The 20,705-nt window shown below is 37.6% G+C and overlaps 1 protein-coding gene across 1 annotated transcript; it reads right to left on the minus strand.

Annotated features, from left to right (window-relative positions):
- Positions 1–43: 43 nt before the first annotated feature.
- On the minus strand, positions 44–18,665 carry KATNA1 (katanin catalytic subunit A1). The gene is made up of 11 exons (XM_034418998.3): positions 18,286–18,665; positions 14,249–14,423; positions 13,479–13,636; positions 12,958–13,141; positions 10,684–10,805; positions 6,281–6,386; positions 5,440–5,598; positions 4,023–4,149; positions 2,888–3,022; positions 2,388–2,514; positions 44–375 (listed from the first exon to the last, which is right to left on the minus strand). Exons 2-11 carry the CDS (start codon positions 14,417–14,419, stop codon positions 177–179), a joined length of 1,488 nt encoding a protein of 495 aa, XP_034274889.1. The 5' UTR covers positions 14,420–14,423; positions 18,286–18,665; the 3' UTR covers positions 44–176.
- Positions 18,666–20,705: the final 2,040 nt, after the last annotated feature.

Here is a 20,705-nt window from a genome sequence, read left to right on the forward strand (position 1 = left end):
CTCATGTAGACAACTGGACTAAGAGGGAAAAAATGAGCTGCACTTTAAAAAACTAACTTTATTATATATGGTTGTTACAAAAAGTTAAAAAATAGCACTGAGCACCCAGGAGTACTACTATTTCATTACTTTTGGAACTTTGAATACTTAAGGCAGATTTCTCATGGTAGAAAGGCTTAACATGATCCAAATTCAAAAATCCATTTCTCGTATTTCTCAATGTCCGCAGCAGAGACTGATTTTGAAACTTTTTTTAAGGCCATTTCAAAATCTTCCATTGTAGTTGGCATGTGCATTTCATCTCTGGAAAGATTTCTGATTTCTTCTGGCGTCAAGCCTTCAATACGCCTTCTCATAGCCATCAGTGAAGCATCTCTGTTGATAAAGAAGTGTGTCTTTAATGAGAATGCAGAAATGCCAAACAATTAACACTAAAAAGCTGCTTTAGCCATAGCCAAAACCTTCAATACTTGCTTATTTGTTATTTCCACTTAAAATCTACCCAATCCAGAGTCTCTTACACCATAAAAACAACAACGAACTCAATCCAGATAAAAACTTCGCAATAAACAGATGCAGAGCCAGGCAACACAACATATCACATATATGACAAAGGCTTCCGATCACCTAGCCCAAAGCCTGGGAGAGAAAAACCCAGGTCCTTCTCAAATGCCATTAAGGTGGGAACCACCCAAATCTCAGGGAACCTCATTCCAGATGACAGGTGCCATGACAGAGCTTAAAAGTCAAATCAAGTGAATTGTGAATGGTTGCTTTGGCTTTTAGTAATACTATTGGAAATATCTGGATAACATGGTATATAATAATGAGAAGAGCCAGCTTTTTACGCAAAATAAGTTCTTTAATGGCAAACAAAGCATAGCTTCAGCTTTTCAAATGCTGATTTTTGGCAAAAACATTGTAAATTGTGATTGAATGCTGCTAGCGGCTGTAAACGTGGGTTGGTTGCTAAGCACCCAAAATGCAGTTATGTGTCCTGGAAGGGCGTTTTGGAACTGGATTCTAAGTACCTTTGGAGGGGTGTTCTGTTACTAAAACACTTATTTTCCTGGGGACTACATGGCTGCCGTAGGAGTGTAGAAAAAGATGCTGGTTCTCTAAGAAGGCACCAACAAGCATACCTGTGATCTCCCTGCATGAGTTAGTGCTCCAAGCAACAAATAGAAAGTTGAAGGAAGATGAAATGAAGATACAGCAATTTGAAGATAGAGAGAAAGTAATGGCATGTTTTCAATATACTGAGTTGGATTTCTTGACCCCTATTACTCTGTATACCTTGATAAGAGTCACAAAGTGAAAAGAGCTGAAATGTAGAAGTCTGGATATGCAGAATCTATGATGAACCAGACGTTTTTCTCCAACCCCCACCATCATTAAGCATGGCTTGTGCTACTAGCAGTTGTTCAGCAGCATATAGAGGAGTCAAAGATTTCTCATCCCAAAATAAAAATGAGGCAGTAAATGGAACAAGTAAGCAAAAATCAAGAGAAGCAGTAAGCAAAGTGAGAAAATAACTGAAATGGTTTAAGGAGAGGAAATAATGACTATGCAAAGGAAAAGAATGAAATAGAAGGGATAGAGAATTATGAATAACAAAATAGGCAATGTGGGAATTAAAAAAAAGGGCTAAGCAGAATGCAATTTGTAGTGTGTAGAATGATGGGTAATCAAAAAAGATTAAAGAGTAAATAAGTATCAGATGAAAAGGAACGAGCAGAAAAGTAAAAGGAGATGCAAAATGAGGAGCAATAACCCAACAAAAAAGGAGTAGTGGGAACACAAGCACTGAACCAAAGCCAGCCAGCATAGCAATTTTTAGGATCAGCTTCAAAATGTGACTAGGGACTTACACTGAGGTAAGGATAGGATGCTTTTCTTAAGAGGGTTTCCTTGCCAGGCTAGGCAGCATAGTATCTTTATTGATCCTGGCATATCATTTTACTACTCAGGATTAAGCCAATCTGTCCATATTACTATATGAATGTACCATGAATGTACCATAATATCCTGAAGTGGAAAAAGGAACTCTAATCTGGCCTGTCCATATCATCACATTAAGTCACAATGTTACTTGATCATGCTGGCTAGGGAACTCTGGGATTGCCACAGTTGAGAAATACCGGCTTAGTATGAAATATACATGAATTGTTTCAGGATGGCTTAATCACTCAATCAAAATCAAACAAGTTTTTAAAAAAATCTTATCCTTCTCTCTTTTTTTTTATGCTTTCTTTAGATCTTTTACAGTAACAGTATTTGTACTGTAATTGGGAGTCCTTTTCTATGGTATAAGATTAGAGCTGGTGCCCTTTAAAATAAAATATAAATAAAATAAATAAAACAAAAGCTGTGCAGTTTTAACATACCTGCACACATTGGTAATGTCAGCTCCAGAATAACCTTCCATATTCTGTGCAATAGTGACAAGGTCAACATCATCAGCAAGTTCCAACTCCTGTAGATTTATTCTGAGTAGCTCCTCTCTGCCTTTGGCTTAACAAACAAAAGTAACCACAACGAAACACAGAAAAAACATCCTTTAGCCCTTGAATAACATGGTTAAAATTGTTTCAATTTTATAATTCTTAATTTTAATTAAAATACCAACATCTTTAAACAGAACCACCCAAATACACTTCGTTTGTTATCCCAGGTTCTTAACCTGCTACTTAAGACTTTGCATGTGAATGCAAGGGTAAGGACTAAGGATATTTTGTCTAAACTACACCTGGAAATATTCATCATCAAAATCACTGTTCCTGCCTCCTAGAAATGGCAATGATCAAATATGCATTTGATATTAAAAATTCAGGGTATGCCAACTACTGATATATTGGATTTTTTTTTGAAATGGAAGAGTTTATACCTGATGGCAAAGGAATATAAATTCTTTTTTCTAGGCGGCGACGTAATGCTTCATCAATATCCCATGGAAAATTAGTAGCAGCAAGTACCATCACCATTTTTGAAGGATCATCATTTTCAGAAGCACCTCCCACTCCTATTAGAAGATAAGAAAAAAATATATTAAAAGGAGTACAAACTAATATATGTTCAAGAGTGCAAGTCAGGAAGTTATGTCATATTACATTCAAGCTGAATTTTAATCACCCACTTTCATGGAAAAAGGCATAAATTTTAATTCAAATGCTTTATACTAATTAAAGTATTCAACTGCTTATAATTTGCAATAATATTTGATATGTATGTAATTACAGATACCATCCCTCTATTATTCAAGTGCAAGTAAAAAGACAAAGCTATTGCAAGCCAAATCATCTAGGCAGACTAGTGTCAAAATACCTGAGACATTCTGGTTTCTGGATTGGTGTGTTGTTTTGTTTTTTTGCTGGACAGATATCTCAGTATATACATTATACATTTTATTTGCTCATACAGTTTCAACCACTGTCCATTTCAATCCAATTGACTCGTTTTAAACCTTCTACAAGTGTGATTTTACAAGAGAGAATTTGAAAAACCCATGTGTAGATTCTAATACTAGAGGCAATCAAGTTGCAAGTGTTATTTCAAACATTTAAATAATAGGAAATCAAATTTGTTTACACAATCTGAAAAACTCTAATTTAACAAATTAAACTAGAACTTGGGATTTTTAAATATGTGTGGCATTTCCAAGAACCAATTTCCTTGCTAAGCCTTTCTCTTTTCAGTTTTGCTCATAAATTCTTCTACTGTTCTGATCCAAGGAAAATATATATTTTTGAATTTTAAATAATGAAAATTAAAGTACGCAAATAGGCCATTTATCCATAAATGGAACCAACTAGAATTGGAGTTAAGGTGGCCTTGAGTAGCAGCATCTCAGACTGAATGAAAGTTGAAATCAATTTATCACTGAGTTTCTTGGAATAACAACAAAGCAAATGAATGGATTTTAATGTCTTAGTGAGCAGTGCGTAATTACTAATGCTCAACTGCTACTATAATATTGAAGCTCCTACTTTTTTCTTAATACACTTTCAACTAAGCTTGTTTACCATCCATCTGAACAAGTAATTCTGACTTCACCCTTCGGCTGGCCTCGTGTTCCTCAGAAGTTCCTCGACGGCTACAAATGGAGTCAATTTCATCAATAAATATTGTTGTTGGTGCATAGAACCGAGCCTGGAAATATAAGATGGTGAAGGAACATTTAACTAAAAATGATTCCAACAAACTACTCCTGTTCCAAAACAGTATTATTTACAGTAACATTACCAGTAAATCGATTCTGGAATTATTTTCAGTACGAAAAGCTGATCTCTTTTATCCACTGCAGTAACCTAGATTACATTCCCCCATTGACACATTTTGACTTCAAACAAGCAATATGACAGGGCACATGTACCTTGTAAAAATTATAATTAGGTTATGTGTGATTTGGCTTGGAATCTTCTAAGTAACAGACTACACTATTATACTATAATAATAGCTGTGTATGATACACTATCACAATGGAATAAATTAGTGCAAGGCAAAATAAATTGCCAAAATGTTAACTTCTACTGCAGGTAGTCTCAAATTAAAATTGGGATCGGAATCTTGGTCATTGAATTAAGTGGTCAGTAAGCGAGATCTCATGTGACTTTGTTCAATGACCACAATCTGGAACTCCTGATTGTGGTCATTAACAATCAGCTGGGTTGGTAGGTGGATGGAGTAAAAGCACTGCCTGCCAGAGAGATTCAGCTTGGTATGGAGGTGAAAGCCTCTGGAAGGCAGCTCTTTCAGCCATCCCCCAGGGGCAAGAGGGAGCCTTGAAAACACACAGGAGTGCAAGCACAGCATCTTATTAAATCAGCTGTCCACTGGGCTGAAAGAGCATAGCAGAAAACTATTTAATCTTCTGGTAAATCTGTATTTTATAACTGATCACACTCAATCTGATGACTATATTGTGAATAATTTCCCCATAACCATGAGTTTGTGAGCACAATCACATGAATTTAAAATTCCAAATGTGCGCTAGTCCATAAACTTTGCTTTCTCCAAAAGGGAAAATACGCAGGCTGGGTGACTTTGAGAACAATCGCTTTTTGTCAGTCCACCCCACCACAGGGTGGTTGTTGTAGGAGAAAGAAGTCCAAAGGTGCTTTTTCAAGAGGCAATTGGACTTTCTGGTTTTTCTTTGAAGATGTTTTGCTTCTTACCCAAGAAGCTTCAGTCAGAGCTGAAGAAGCTGCTTGGATGAGAAGTGAAACATCTTCAAAGATAAACCAGAAAGTCCAATTGTTTCTTGAAAAAGTACCTTTGGGACCACCATGACCTGGGTGACTGAGAATTTCCATAGACATTTAGGAGGAGGAAGGCATATTAGGCATGCTCAGTGCCCTGAGTCATATATTAAAAAGCCAGGATAAAACACTAGTAGTAATAATATTCCTGTATCAAATCTTAGATAAATCAGTAAATCACCATTTCAAATAAAAGGCGAACAAGCTTTTCAGATTCTCCTCTGTATTTTGAAGTGAGTGTTGATGATGATATGTTGAAAAAGGTAGTTTTGCATTCAGTAGCTACGGCTTTTGCAAGCAGCGTTTTTCCAGTGCCAGGAGGACCAACCATCAATACACCCTGTTTACAAAGAGATCCAGAAAACAGCACTGAAAAGAATATTCATTTAAAAATATCTACAATTCATTTTCTATCACAATTTAAGAAATACTATATAATTTCACTTAAAATAAGCATTTTAAATAAAAACAAAGGAAACTAGTGTGCATTTAGTATCTTTTAGCAAGTAGCAACTCTTGTTTAATTATCCATGTTACACTAAATTAAATAGATTTTATTCTATTGTGGACCAATGTTATGATACAATTCCAGAACCAAAAGGTTGTCAGAACATAATCATGTTTCCAAACTGAAAGGAATTCTAATTGTTAAAAGGGAACTGTATCACCAGATACTATTTTACTTACATAGCAAATGACAACAGAAAAACTCTAGCCATAGTGTAATGGCTTTGTACCTTTAGATTATATAAATTTACTTTAATATTATATAAGCAAAATACTTTATGTGGTTTGTATTATCATTCTTCTGTAAAACCCTTGCATTATGTAGTTGTACAGATGTCAAGATTCCATAACTGGAATCCACTCTGGCTTATGATATTTGCATTATGTTTCCACCTAGTGCTTGAGTAATCATTAATGGGACTGCATATCCTTGATTTTTTTCACCCTGGCCTAACACTGAATACAACCCAATGAAAACTATTTTGATGTTCCAACAATAATTGAATCGACTTTACCTTCCAGGGCCTTCTGATTCCTTTAAAAAATTCTGGCATCCACATGGGTAAAACTACTGCCTCCTTGAGTAATTTTTTAGCATCCACTAAATCAGCTATATCATCCCTGATGAAAAAAGAAACGAGCAGATTATGACTTGCCACAAGCACTGCATCCCTATTAAATTTTCACTGTAATCTTGGCTGAATACATGATTTTTTAGAGTAGAATATTAATATTTTCTATTCAAATTCACTCCACAGGAAAGATTCAACATTCAATTATGTTTTTTATTTTAGAATTCCATCTTTTTCCGTTTACAAAAACCAGAATGTTCATCACTTGAATACTCATTTCCATCCCAACATTGTTCACTGCTGACATCTTTCTCCTGTAGACATTAATGGATTGAATGTTTGTGTATACATACATTAAGGATCATTTTCTGCAGTTATCATCTGAACAATGGCAGAAGGCGGGCCTATTAATACACCCACAAAGCAAGCTGCTAATTTGTTCAGTGAAAATTGTTCAGTTCAGTACTTTATTATAGTCACATGAGATGGAAGTGAATAAACAGTATAGTTTACAGCTAGCTCATCAATGCAATTAAAGTGTATGTACAAACAGTAGACTCTGTATTTACAAACCATAAAATTTGGCAATATTCATAAAACTGAATCATTTTGGTCTGATGGCAATACTTGTGCACAGAATAAATCCAATTTTTTTTAAAAAATTTGATTTATATGCCACCCTTCTCTGGAGACTCAGGGCGGCTTACAATGTGCTAAGCAATAGCCTTCATTCTTTGTATATTTATACAAAGTCATCTTATTGCCCCCACAACTGGGTCCTCAATTTACCTACCTTAGAAAGGATGGAAGGCTGAGTCAACCTTGAGCCTTGGCGAGATTCGAACCTGCACTAATTGCAGGCATCTGGTCTTAATAACCAGCTTAATAACAGGGTGCCTTAGACCAATGTACTATCAATTGCTTTTGTGCTTGCAGTACTTTGCCAAATAATTATATATTCTTGTAAAAACATAATATAAAATGACATTGACTATGGAAACAATGGATCCTTCTTCGCAATAGCACAATCTTAGTTCATAAGGGGGACTTCCGGTTTGGCGTCCCAGCGATGCAGTCAGGGAAATAGCGGGCTCTGATGAGCTCCGTGAAAACCCTGACGAGCTGCCGCCGATGGGTCTTTGGACCGAACCTGTCTTGTAGGGAAAGGAGAAGGGGAGGGGCGTCTTGGACAGCAGAGAGGAACAGGCAAGTTCCTTGGAGGCCGGAGGGAACCCTCTGAGTCAGCAGCGGCGGGGAGGCAGCCATGGCAGCTGCCACAAAGCTGGGACAAACTGGGAAAGAATTGTGCAGGAGGAAAGAAGAAAGAACGATGTGCTTTGAAGCCGGGTGAGTGACACCAACCCAGGCGAGAAACAACGTTAGACTATGGACTTTTACTAATAAGACCCCAGCCTTAAACAGCGGCTGTAGATTTGTGGGGCTTGAAGATTTTGTAAAATAACAATAGGGGATAACGACCCATTAAGGAATTTACTTTAGTACTGATTGTTTTGGATGAGTTGGCTATTAACAAATTAGAAAACTGAGTTTTCCTTCAAATTGGAACAGATTCGATCTTTGGAAAAAGAGAAAAGTGACAAATAAGGATTTAATACCTTTAAAAGTTAGATGAAGCAAGGCAAACGGATGGTTACATAATTGCTACAAAATGGAGATTGCTGTGACTAAACGAAAGTGTAAATTGCGGAGATTCGCCTTCTACTTGAAAAAGAACTATTTTGACTGGCTATTTACCCGGGATTACTTAGAAAATAACTATGGATTTTTGGATTTTGGAGTTTCCTATTCTGCCTATGGGTGGTTTTATAAAGAAAAAAGAAATATAATGGAATTAATAAAATCGAAACTAACTGGCACAGGGACAAAAGAAGTGGCGCAGGAACAAAATAAGGAAACTGATGGATTCTACATGGAACAGACTTTACAATAGAAGTAAAATGATATATAGAGTTTCAAACATGGATATACTGATTTTGAAGTGGAATACTTATGGACAGATAGGGAAATGAAGAAATAAAATAGATAAACTTAAAATGTAATGTTTAAATGTTTAAATGAGTTTTAAATATAAGCAGGAAGTGTCTATGGAGAAATAAAGATGGAAAATAAAAGAAGGTAACTAAAATAGAAATTTGATGTTAAGGTGGTTAAAATGATATTTTTACAAAAGCATAAGAGTATATATTAATATGAGACAAACTTAAGAAAATTTATTAAGACTATGGGAGAATAAGTGGAGAATATGTCTGATGCAATATGTTGTAATTTTAAATTGTAAAATTTATTAGATTATGGGAGAACAAGTGGAGAATATGTTTCATGTAACATGTTTTAATTTTAAACGGTAAACAAAGTTGAGAATGGTAAATATGATTAAATGTGAATGATTAATGAATTATTGGATGATAAAATAAGAAACGCAGACTTAAGTAACAAATTGAGATTGAATTTAATTTATGCTGGAAATGATTAACATTAAGAAATAGGTTGGGAAACACCCTGGAAAAGTATATTTGGAAATAATTAAATAATAGATAAATATACTGAAAAGAAAACACTCAAAACAAGATATGCTGGGTATCAGCCAAACAAGAGGTGGAGATGTGGAGGAGAATATGCTGGAAATCAGCCAAACGATAGTTGGAGGTAGGGAGGAAAATATGCTGGAAATCAGCCAAAATAAAAAAAATGCTCAAAACCAGCCAAACAACAGTTGGAGTTATGGAGGAGAATATGCTGAAATTCAGCTAAAATAAAATTTGCTGGAAATCAGCTATACAATAGCTGGAGCTATAGAGGAGAATATACTGGAAAATAGTCAAATTAATTATTCTGTGTAAAATGAAATGTGTAATAGATGATAAGCTCAAGAAAATTAAGTGTAAATTGACAAAGTTTAAGATCTAATGATTGGAGGAAATGGGTCCAGACATTAGTAGTACAGATAGAATTTTGATTTATAAATTGAAATAAAAATAGAGTTGTATATATTGGAAATTAAGATTTGTGGTGATAAAATAGTAAGGTAAATACTTAGATTAAGAGGTTATAATATTTCTTAAATTTGTGTTTTGATATTGATGTTAGAAGTAATGGAGGAAATTTAGGAAAAATTTAGAATGAACTTTGATTTATATTTGGATATACTATAAAAATGAGTGGAGTTTATTTGGGAATTAAGATTTGTGGTGATATAATAGTATGGCCTAAATTAAGATGTTAGAATTTATGTTAAAAAATTTTGTTTTGATTTGTAATTTTAAAAGATGCAATGAGGAAATTTTGAATGGAGTTTGTTAAAAAATGTAAGTGATTGTATCCATTTATGACCGGATCAAGACTTCGTTCTTAAAAGATATATTTTATGTTTATGTTGGGAAAAAAAAATTTTAAAAAAAATCTTAGTTCATAAGGGATTATTTTTCTTTTTTTGTAGCTGCCCTCTAGAACTGGTGTAGGGAGGACATTAAGGCATGCTAATATTATTGTAATTCTTGCAGACCTGTCCTGTTCCATATCGAAAGTGATTTATGTAATCTTTTGAAAAACTCTGGCATAATTCATAATCTGTTTCTGGAAAATGAATATAAAGTGAATTTCAGTTATTGTTATATAATAACTATAACCAATTTCCAAGAAAATGTTAGCATTCTTGGCCAAGGTATATGAAATAAAAAGGTCTTATAAACCTTTGCTTATAGTTACAGACTATCCTAAGCACATACAGGACTATAGCCATCTTTACTTTTCCATTTGCCAAATAAGAATAATATAGTGTCTTTCCATTAAAACACCACCCAATTCTGATAATGAACTTTCCTTCTTTCAGCAATAAAATAACTAAGCGTAGGCAGGTGGACTGATTAATGTTTTTTTTTCCTCAATAGTAATTATTATGAATGCATTTGTAATGCTGTTCTATGTTCCTTGTAAACTATAGGTGTAGCTCTATCATGTTGCTATTTTTGGTTTCAGGATAAACTGCTCATTGATCATTGTCTGCCAATTAAAAGGCTTTTACTTAACTCAGTTGAGTACTAGAGAGATTTGTAAAATCCCAGTGTGTAAGATGTCTCAGTAAGCAAGGTTTACTTCATCATTTTCATAAATTACTGCCTCAATCAATTATAGCCAGATTTAATTTTCTCTAGAGGCAGCATTATGTATTTAAAGTTATAATTGAAATTTCAATTGTAAGCTACTCAGAATCATTGACTGAGATGGGTGGCAACAGAAATTGAATGAATGTATGAATTTATCTAAAAACCCATGAAGCTTATACACAAACCTCACAACTTAAAAGAATAGAGATGGTTTATACTTACCATCGAACATTGGGATTTTGGGAAATGATATCTCTTTCTAGAGCTTCTACTAAATCTTTATCATATCCAGTGCCATCAAATTTCTTTGGCTCAGGTTCTGAAATATCAGTTGAGGACTTATTCTGCATTACATAAAAATGCTTATCAAACATTATATTAATATTGCTCATAATTATTCCAGTAACTTGTTTAACATAAGTTACACAACAATAAAAGGATAAACTTTCAAACAAAGACATACAATTAAAACCTCTGGTGTTTACAATTTTTTGTACAATTGCTTTTAAAACATTTGCTAAAATGCTTTTGATAAGCAAATATTACTAAAATACATGAACTTTCCAAAGTAAACGTTGTCAGCTTTTCTCCCACTATAGGAAAGCAGTACAAGTTTCCCAGCAATTCTTCAGGAATCAGAAACAGGTAAAAAACTTTTTTTACAGGCATCTGAAAATAAGGGTAGGCAGCTTGCATTTCCTCCAAACTGTCTCCAACACTGCATGAAAGCCAGCATTGTTCTATTGTAAATATGTCATTGTTGTGATTCAATCACAGGTCATACAGATCATCATCTTTTTGTCTTGGGCCAGTGGTAATATGATCTGGTGTTGGAAGATCACTTTTTGGGCATGGTAACTTTCTGGAGCTACTTTGAGGGTTGGGAGTGTCTTTCTTTCTAGTAGTTTTCTTTTCTCCATGGCTAGTTCCAGTTAAGGTTGGTAGTTGGCGAGAAGCCTAGACTCAAATTCCTGTAATGTATAGTTCTGATAGCTCATATCTCTAACTTTTGAAATATCTACCTGAAGCCACTTGGTAAAGTAAGCAGATGGCATGAGGAACAGTATCATCAGCATGCAATGATAGTCCGTTATATATTTCCACTCCTCATCAGACAGTTCGTGCTATTTCAAGTGCTTGCCCAGTCACTTGAGGCCATAAAGGCCTGGATGGGAAGAAACTGGCTTGGACTCAACCTCTTACTGAGGTTGAGTCTTTGGCTTTGGGTTTTTGCCCCTATCCCAAATTGTCAGTTTTGACTCTTGACAGGATAGTATTCTCCTAGAGAAAATTGATGTACAGTTTGGGGATGTTCCTAGACAATGGCTCCTGCCCAAAGAGCAGGTGTCAATCATTGCTAGAAGGCCTTTGTGAAATGCAATAATCTTCTGCACTGGACAGCAAGGACTTGCTTACAGTCCCTCATGTTTCAGTTATTTCTCCACTGGATTACTCAATGTGCTCTACAACTGATCCAGAATGCAGCAGTACGCACAGTCCTGTGCACTCCATGATTTGCCCATGTTACATTGCTTTGTGAGCTACACTGCTTCCACTTTCTTTCCATGTAAAATTCAAAATGCTGGTTGTCATTTTTTAAACCCTGAATGATACAAGGTAAGATTATTTGCAGGACTGTCTCTTACTGAGGGTGTCTGCCTATCCCACCGGGTTTGATAGGGTGAGCATGCTCTAGACCCTCCGCTTAAAATGTGTTTACCTGGAAGGTTCTAAGAGGTATGCCTTCTCCATATCTTCCCCAACAATTTAAAACAGTTTCCTCACTGACATCTGAAGAACTGCTACCCTCTTAGCTTTCTGGAAGGCCATAAAGACCTAGCTCTTTCCCCAAGCATTGATTGTGATGGCAATGTGCTAGCAAATGTAGAGTTTGCATAGTGATGTCATGATTTCCTCCATCTCATGGGTAAGATGAGTAACTACAGGTATATAAATCTTTTAAGTAAAAATAAGTAAGATACACCCTAATCTGAGTAAACAGAACATTGTACTATTATTTGTGGTTTCTCTTTTAAAACATCTTCATCAAGTTCTCTCCATTAGAAATGCTGATAGATGGTGAAAGACCAAAGAGAGTGTCAAATGATAAGAGGGATGCTTTATAACAGGGGTGTCAAACTCAAGGCCCAGGGGCCAGATTTGGCCTGCAGGGTGCTTAGATCTGGCCCACGGGGCCGCCCTGGAAACAGCAAAGGACCAACCTGTGGTGCCTCTGCCAGGGAAAATGGAGCTCAGGAGAGCAGCAGGAGGCCCTCCTGAGCTCCGTTTTCGCTGGCAGAGGGTTGCAGGAGGCCATCTCAGCCAAAAGCAGAGCTCGGGAGCCCATTTTCACTGTCGAGTGCTTGGACCACCACAGGCGTCTGATGTGACGTCAAGCTGGCCACACACACCCGGAGGTCAAACACAACCCTGATGTGGCCCTCAATGAAATCAAGCTTGATTTAGAGGTATTGGTTTCACATTCATGAAACTTACTTTTTCCTCTTTTCCTTTATTTAATGGATCTTTCTTTTCCCGACCACGAACAACTTTGCCTTTCTCATTAGTATTTCGGGAAGAAGGCCGATGAAGGACTCTAGCAGCTGCTCCGGCTCGGTTATTTTGGTTTCTGCAATCACTGCACTGAGCTGACTGACGTTTCCTAGGCCCTGGTGAAGATCTGAATGAATACAAAATGGGGAAAACTGTAAATATGGCAAGGTATTCTTATCCTAGAATATTTGAATATAGTAAAGATTACACCTTCCCTCAATCTCCCAGAATCTATGTTTTGTACAAATGTGTTATAATTGCATATCATTGTTTTTGCACATACTAGTTGTTTTTAGTAAACAGATTCAATCAATTGTTCATTGGAGCTCCATTAACGGGAGTAGGAGACAGCATTGAATGCTTCTGGGGTTACAGGTTAGAAGCTTAAAACAACATGTAACATACTTTTTAAATATTTTATATTCGAACACCCTAATCTCCTTTCCCCTCATGGTGTCTCTTACCTACGTTCTGCAGGTACAGGCAATGACCAAACTTCTCCATCATGAGCTGGTAATTCCTGATGTGCCGCTTTTAAAGGAGTGTTGTCTAATTTAAAACTTTCTAGTGTCTTCATGATATCCTTCACATGCTTAGCTTCTATACTTATCTCCTGCCTAACCTGATTAAAAACATGAAATACAAAGCAGCATGTTAGCTTGTAGAAACTTGTCAACTTTAAGTACCTAATGAAATGTTTGTGGCTGAGATACATGAACAAGTTGTTAACTCTGTAAGACATTATAGAAAACTGATGAAACCTATTACAGAGAAGCAATTGTGCTGATGATTCTTGTAGGAAACCTTTAATGGATTTTAGAAAAAAGTATAATATATGAATGCTTTTAAAAATAACACAATTTGAACTGGCACAGTCTAAGAAATGCTCATACATGTACATGGCACATTTCCAAATTAAGTACACCAACTCAAGATAGCAGCTAGTTTTAGATTAACCAAGTAACATTTTTAATCAAACAGGATGCAGAAGGTGGAGGTGTTTTTGAAGCCACTTTTATTTTACTTTTTAAACAGTTCTCTCCAAACACAAATAGCAGCTTTTGTTATTATTTTTATACTCAGTCTTGTAATTGCTGAACACTATTGTTCAGCAATAGGCATGTTTATTCAACTTAGCTCATCTTTTAAAGTGAGGACTAATTGAAATGTTTTAGTTGATAATCCTATTTAATACATGAACGTAAAGGAACAAAACCAGAAAATGAAAGCTCACCTGTTGCCATTTCTGCTGAAGATACGTATCCTTGACAGAAGAGAGGTATTTGCTCATTTGGTCAAGTACTCCCTGATAGTAAACCATTGCAGAATCATAATTCCCAAGCAACGCATATTCACGTGCTAGCTTCACATTCTCACTTATCATCACAAGACTCATGGTCAACATAAAGCTAGAAAAAAAAACCATGAAGACCTTCTGTAACTTCAAGATAAAAAGATGTCAGGGTATAAAATTCAAAAGAAGAGGTATATCTACCACTTTAAAAGATAGTGGAAGGGAGAAATCCGCTTACTGTGAATCCACTTTGATAGATATTCTATTGAGAAACAATAGTTTCAATACTTTAGAATAGTTTCATTCTGCCACAAAGTCATATCTCCAAAAACAAGGGATTCCAAGATAACTAAGTTATTTGGAATGGTTAAGTAAAAGGAAAATTCATTTATATTGAACATGACTATTAGAGATTACATGGCCTATATTCATGTAGTCTTCTGGACAGCAATATGTGATGATTGTCATTGCTTTCTTCCAGGATATTTTCTGACTTTAAAATCTAATAGCATAGCAGTTTTATACAAGTGGTTACCAGCCTTGACCCCGCTTGGGATCAAACTCAATACATGTTTCTAAAAATGTCTCTAACCCCAGACTTTTTTTGGGGGGGTAATGATGATGGACTGACTCTAAAGTATGTTCATTTACCCAGAAAAAGAAAATAAATAATACAGACATCCTGTAGGACAAGGAGCGAGAGAGGGTGACAGGCAATATTTTAGTAAAATGGAGCTTTCTGATGTGATTCAATAGACAATTCATAAATGGTTAAACTCCTAGCAAATATTTTGAATGTGCAGTATGTTTTTCAAATGTCAAATATGCCCACTAAAAGGCTGGAGAACCCTTGTCTGTTACTTTATATTATTTTGAGATACCCAATTGTACATAGAATATCTCATCCCTTGCTGATTTATGTTAAACAAACATTCCCCTATATAAATGAGTCCAGAATATTTTGCATATTATTTAAAGAAAATCAGATTTCAGACTTTGCTGTAATGCTATTTCAGCTTCACACATTCTCCTATGTCAAATTCAAGAAGTCACATCTTAATTGTGGTATGTCAATATTAATTGTTGAGTATTTTACTTTGCAAGACTCCCAACAGGTACAAAACTACTGTGCACAAACCTTTATTCTAATAACATAATAAAAAAACATGTTTATATAAATAAAAACACTTTTAGCTAGATAAAATTAAATCAACTAATCACTCCAAAATGTAAGAATGAAAGTCTATGCCATGGGTGTCAAACTTGATCACATCGCATTACATATTATGACGTATCCCGACGGTTTTTGTCTTTGCAGAGCTGGGGTGGGTGTGGCCTGCATGTGACACATATGGCCCGCAGACCACCAGTTTGACAGGCCTCGTCTATACAGAGAGTGTATAATCCCTATTGGGGACTATTGGGACTAAACTGAGTCAATAAGTGTCATGGTTGTAAAGTGTGATGTAATGTGACTGTGCTGATTTACAATGGCAGTTCCAACTAGTTGCAGTTAGGTGAATCCCATGTGGTTGTTAAGCATGAAGTCATGTGATCACCATTTGCAATCTCCTGCTAGCTTCCCTACTGACATTGCTTATTAGAAGCTGGCAGTGAAGGTTATAAATGGTGATCATGGGACTGCGGAATGCTGCAACTATCATAATTGTGAGCTGGCTGCCAAATGCCCAAACTGCAATCAGGTAATACAGAGGATGGCCACAATTTTGAGGACTGGCCATAATCTGCTCATTAAATGCCACTGTAATTTTGAATGTTCAATTAATAAATTACTGGTAAACCGAGGACTACCTGTATGTAATAAGAATTTCATCTATAAATAACTGTACTAAGCAGAATACCTATACAACAGAAAATCTGATAAAATATACTTAACATGCTGCTAAAATAAATCATAAACTTTTTTAGTTGGAAATTTAACAATGATGAAGAGATGAGCAACACTGACAGTACCATTTTTTTACACTTTACTTAAGCCCAATAAAAAGTTTAAAGCCATATAGTGAAAAAAAACCAGTTATGTATCTCAAAAGAACACTATTACATTTTGTTGAAGATAAACCTTAACATGTTCATATTGATTTTTAAAATCAGAATCAATTTTCAGACAGCTACATTGTGATCAAGTGAGATATTAGCAACACTATTTGTGATTCTTTCAAGAAAGTTATATTGCAAGAAATAGCAACAAAAACAGCTACTGAAAGTTCTTACTATAGAAGTAGATACTGTACTTTGTTCCACCCACATTTTTGGATCTGAGACCATGCTGGCTGAACTGAACCTGACTTGAGCACAAAACCTTTGGAAGACATCCCATAATCTTTGCTCACATTATTAATTCTTATTATCATTATCATCAAAGTTTAGGAAACCTGGATATGTTCTCAACCGGTAATTGAGAACAGAAAAACAAAGCCTCTTAAATTTGGGAATGAACTACTGCTCAGCAGAAATGCAGCCACAAAATGTAGGTATAGCCTTGGCAAAGCTGCGTTCTTATTGAAAATTAGGTTCAAGATCTAAGAGTACTTTGCTTCTGACGCTGATGTAACAATTATGCACAGGGATGTTTTCATTCAGCTTAGAGTTTTGGAGATTTAGTCATCATCACGTACACCTTACTCACATCCAGGAGCATTAGTATTCTAATAAAATGAGCAATACCTAAAACTTTACCAGGTAAATACTGCTCAACCAAGATTTGAAATTAGGGGACATAGTATATATTAAGACAAGGATACACCTGAGCTCAATCTCTCCCAGATGTCCCAATTAATCACTAGGATCTACTATCAGATCCTGCCTGGTAGACTGCTGACTAAACATGGCCTTCTTAGCTAAAATTTTGGAATTTCCTACTTCAATAACCTGCCTTTCTGCTCATCCCAGCATCTGAAAGCTTTATTTTGTTTGGTAGAGCTTTTAGACCACAGATCTGAATAGACACTATCTTATAGTGATTAAGCTGAAGAGACTAACAAGGGGAAGACCCTGCTTCAATTCCCCCCCTCAGCCAAGGAAGCTCACCAGTCATTCTCTTTTCCTACCTCAACCTATCCCAGAGGGGTTGATATGGGGGAAAAGAATGTGATGACTGAGTGCTATGTGCATCAACACCAGCCCCTTAAAAAAAATATATGCAGGATATCAATCTGACAAATAAAATATTCCTTTATCTCCCTTTAAAAATGAGTTTTTGCTCATGCTATGTTTGAATCTTAAAAATGACACATTTTTAGTATTTATCATAAGCACCCTAGATAGCCTAAATATTTCTTAAAGCAGAACGAAACACACCTAAACGTATACATACAATCAGTCCAAATTTCCTACATCCATTAAACTGGGACAGTTGGGAATCAAGAGCGGGACTCTCTTCTTTTTTTTTCTTCTTCAGGGAGAAGGAGAAGCACAGAGACAAGCAGATCCGACGCCCAAGAGGAAACTTGTCAGGGCATTTATTAATCCCATGTTTGGCTATGGGACTAATTACCCTGGTTTTAGATTAGAGGAGATGAATCGAGGCTTATTCCTTGTTGCAATATTCCGAAAAAGAAACGCGAAGGAAGGAATAAGCCTCGATTCATCTCCTCTAATCTAAAACCAGGGTAATTAGTCCCATAGCCAAACATGGGATTAATAAAGGCCTCCCGGGACGCCTCCTCCGAAGGGGGCTCCGAGGAGGAGTCGGGTCGGCGGATGGGCAGGAGCTTTCCCCAGCCCTCGGACCGAACGGCGCAGCTCCCCGGCAGACCGCGGAAGCTCAGCCCGGCTCCTCCTCTCCCCAGCGGGGCCACCGCCGCCCGGCCCTGCCTGCACATGCCCCCCCCCACTCCGCCCCTCCTGCTCCCGGGCACCGCGGCCAGCCGGGCCCAGACAGGCAGCGGGGACCCCGCGGACAGCCCCTTCGGGAGAGCGGCCGCCAGAGCCCCACCAGAGCCGACTTCGCTCACCCTTCCTCCGCGCGGGCTCCTCCTTCGTCCTCTGCACCAGCGGCACTCGCCGCCACCGCCGCCTCCAACCGGACAGGCGACCCTTCCGAGCCACTCCGGAGCCGTCGCCGTCGCCTCCTCCCGCCGCCACCGTGGGAAGGAGCAAGGGGGAGGGATTCGTGCCGGGGCTGCTGCTGCTGTGGCGGGCAAAGCGGGGGGGGGGGAGGTGTTTCCAGGCGCTGCCGACGCCGCCTCTCCCGACCTCGCCTGGAACCGCTCCGGCTTCCCAGTCGCTCCCGTCCCTCCTCCTCCTCCTCCTCCTCCTCCGCTCGCTGCGTGTCTCAGCCAGCCAAGTCCAAATCAAAATAGTGTCACACAATATGGCGGCCCCTCCAGTTGGCAAGCCTCGCGAGAACTGGCCCCGAAGGCTAACGGGAGAGCGGAGGAGGAGGAGGAGGAGGAGGAGGAGCTCCCGCGTTGCCTCGGTGACGGGTATTGCCGCCGATTTGCCCGGCGCGAACGACTTGACGGCGGCCGGGATGCAAAGTGGTGCCCTTCGCAAGTTCTCCCACAGCGTGCCCGGCTCAGCGTCCCAGGGAAAAGAAAAATGGCAAGAGATGCTTCCTCGCTGAAACTTATCGCCCGCTTCTCTTCCGTTAACCTCTCACTCCCTCTGCGGATCTTTACTGAAACCAAGAAATGAGAATAGACCACGGAAATCCGAGTGTGCACGTTAAGTGTGCTGCCTGCCCGCTAACCCTGGAACTAGGGATGCGGACGTGCAAAACCAGATCGCGGTGATGGGGAGGAGGAAGAGATAACACACATCGTATCTTTGGTAAAACCAAGTGGACTCAGAGGACAGTAAAATGGGGCTCACGCTTTCTATCCAATTGATTTGGAATGAGATTTATCCAGTTTTGGATTTGTGGACAGTATTTTATTTTACAATAATAATGATTCGATTTTTTTCTTTATTCCAAATTACTATTATTCCAAATTAACTTTTTCTCACTGTCTCAGCTATCCCTTAACCATTAACACAAATCCATGATTCACAGACGGGAAACTAGGAAAATACATTGAAACAATAAATAGCTAACCTGCACCTCTGCTATGCTATTGTAGGAGGTTAGCACACACCCCTTTCGTAGGAGAATGAAATATTTTGGGAAATATTAAAAAGGCAGAATATTATGTTTCCCTGTATGAAAAATGGAGAAGCATGTTTTACAGCTCCCACCTTCCTGCCCTCCACCCTTTGTTAATGGGCCAGAGGCAGAAACTCAATCTTTGCCAATGGATCTCATCTGCAAGACAATGGGACCCATCTAGGAGGAAACTCACCACATGGCACCTGGGAAGATTACATCAGCCAGCAAGGCTAGCTAAGACCCCCACCCCCTGGGAGTCTTGACAACCAGTCAGGATACTCTTTCTGGGCCCCAGGAAATTCAAAGCCAGAGAGAGCATAAAAACCCAAGGATTTGCTGTATCTGCCCTTTTCTGTTCAGGGAACTCAAGCTATGTGATCCTGTCCACCATTAAACCATCTTTCCAAGCATTCTCCATGTTTCCAGTGTCTTTTTCCCCACTTGGAGCAGAACCTAGAAGGATGTTTCTTCCAACACTATCAACTGACAATAGCACAACCAAGTATCCTGGCTTGGAATAGGGACTCGGAAAATTCTTTTGATTGAAATAGAATCCTTTATACAGGAACAATAAGGTGTTATATTTTAAGAGCTTAATGCAACACAACAAAGGACAGTATATAATTAAAGAGAGCCAGAGGAAGTTATATTCAAATTCTGTTGAGCAAGTCGGGTATTTTTATCCATGTATTTTTCCATAATCAATTTTACATGGACTCTATGTATTCCAGTATTCCTGGGAATTAACCAGTTGCTGGGAGTTGGGCAGTATATAATTATTTTACCCAATCTCATTTGCTGGCTACACACAATGAATCATAAATCACAGGGGCACAGCTTGCAGAACATTCTAGGCTAAATGTGATTGCTTATATTGTGATTGTCATTCAGTCATAAGCTATGTTGAAAGTAGGTAACTCATCACTAGCTCAACCTTTTTTTAAAAAATTGAGTACTTGTTTATTTACCTATTTATTAAATTGTCTGGCTTTGCACACAAGACCATGCCAAAATTACCATAGTGTTTGGGTTTACACAACATACTGAGGGATAATCAGCCATATTTCACTGTGGTATGTTGAATGAACCTAACTGCCAATTCCATGGGGTAAAACTAGTGATATTCCAAATGGCCATTATCAAGTGCACGGATTCAAAATATTCAGATGTACATACATGTTTTCCAGGTTTACTTTGTTTTTTAAAATGTTCAAAGAACAGTTCAAAAATAATGAGAAGCAATTAATAAAGAGATGAAGAAAAAACATTAAAATAGAAAAAAAACCT

The sequence above is a fragment of the Pantherophis guttatus genome, chromosome 1, assembly GCF_059756535.1.
Source record: "Pantherophis guttatus breed Tessera chromosome 1, ASM5975653v1, whole genome shotgun sequence".
Taxonomy (NCBI): domain Eukaryota; kingdom Metazoa; phylum Chordata; class Lepidosauria; order Squamata; family Colubridae; genus Pantherophis; species Pantherophis guttatus.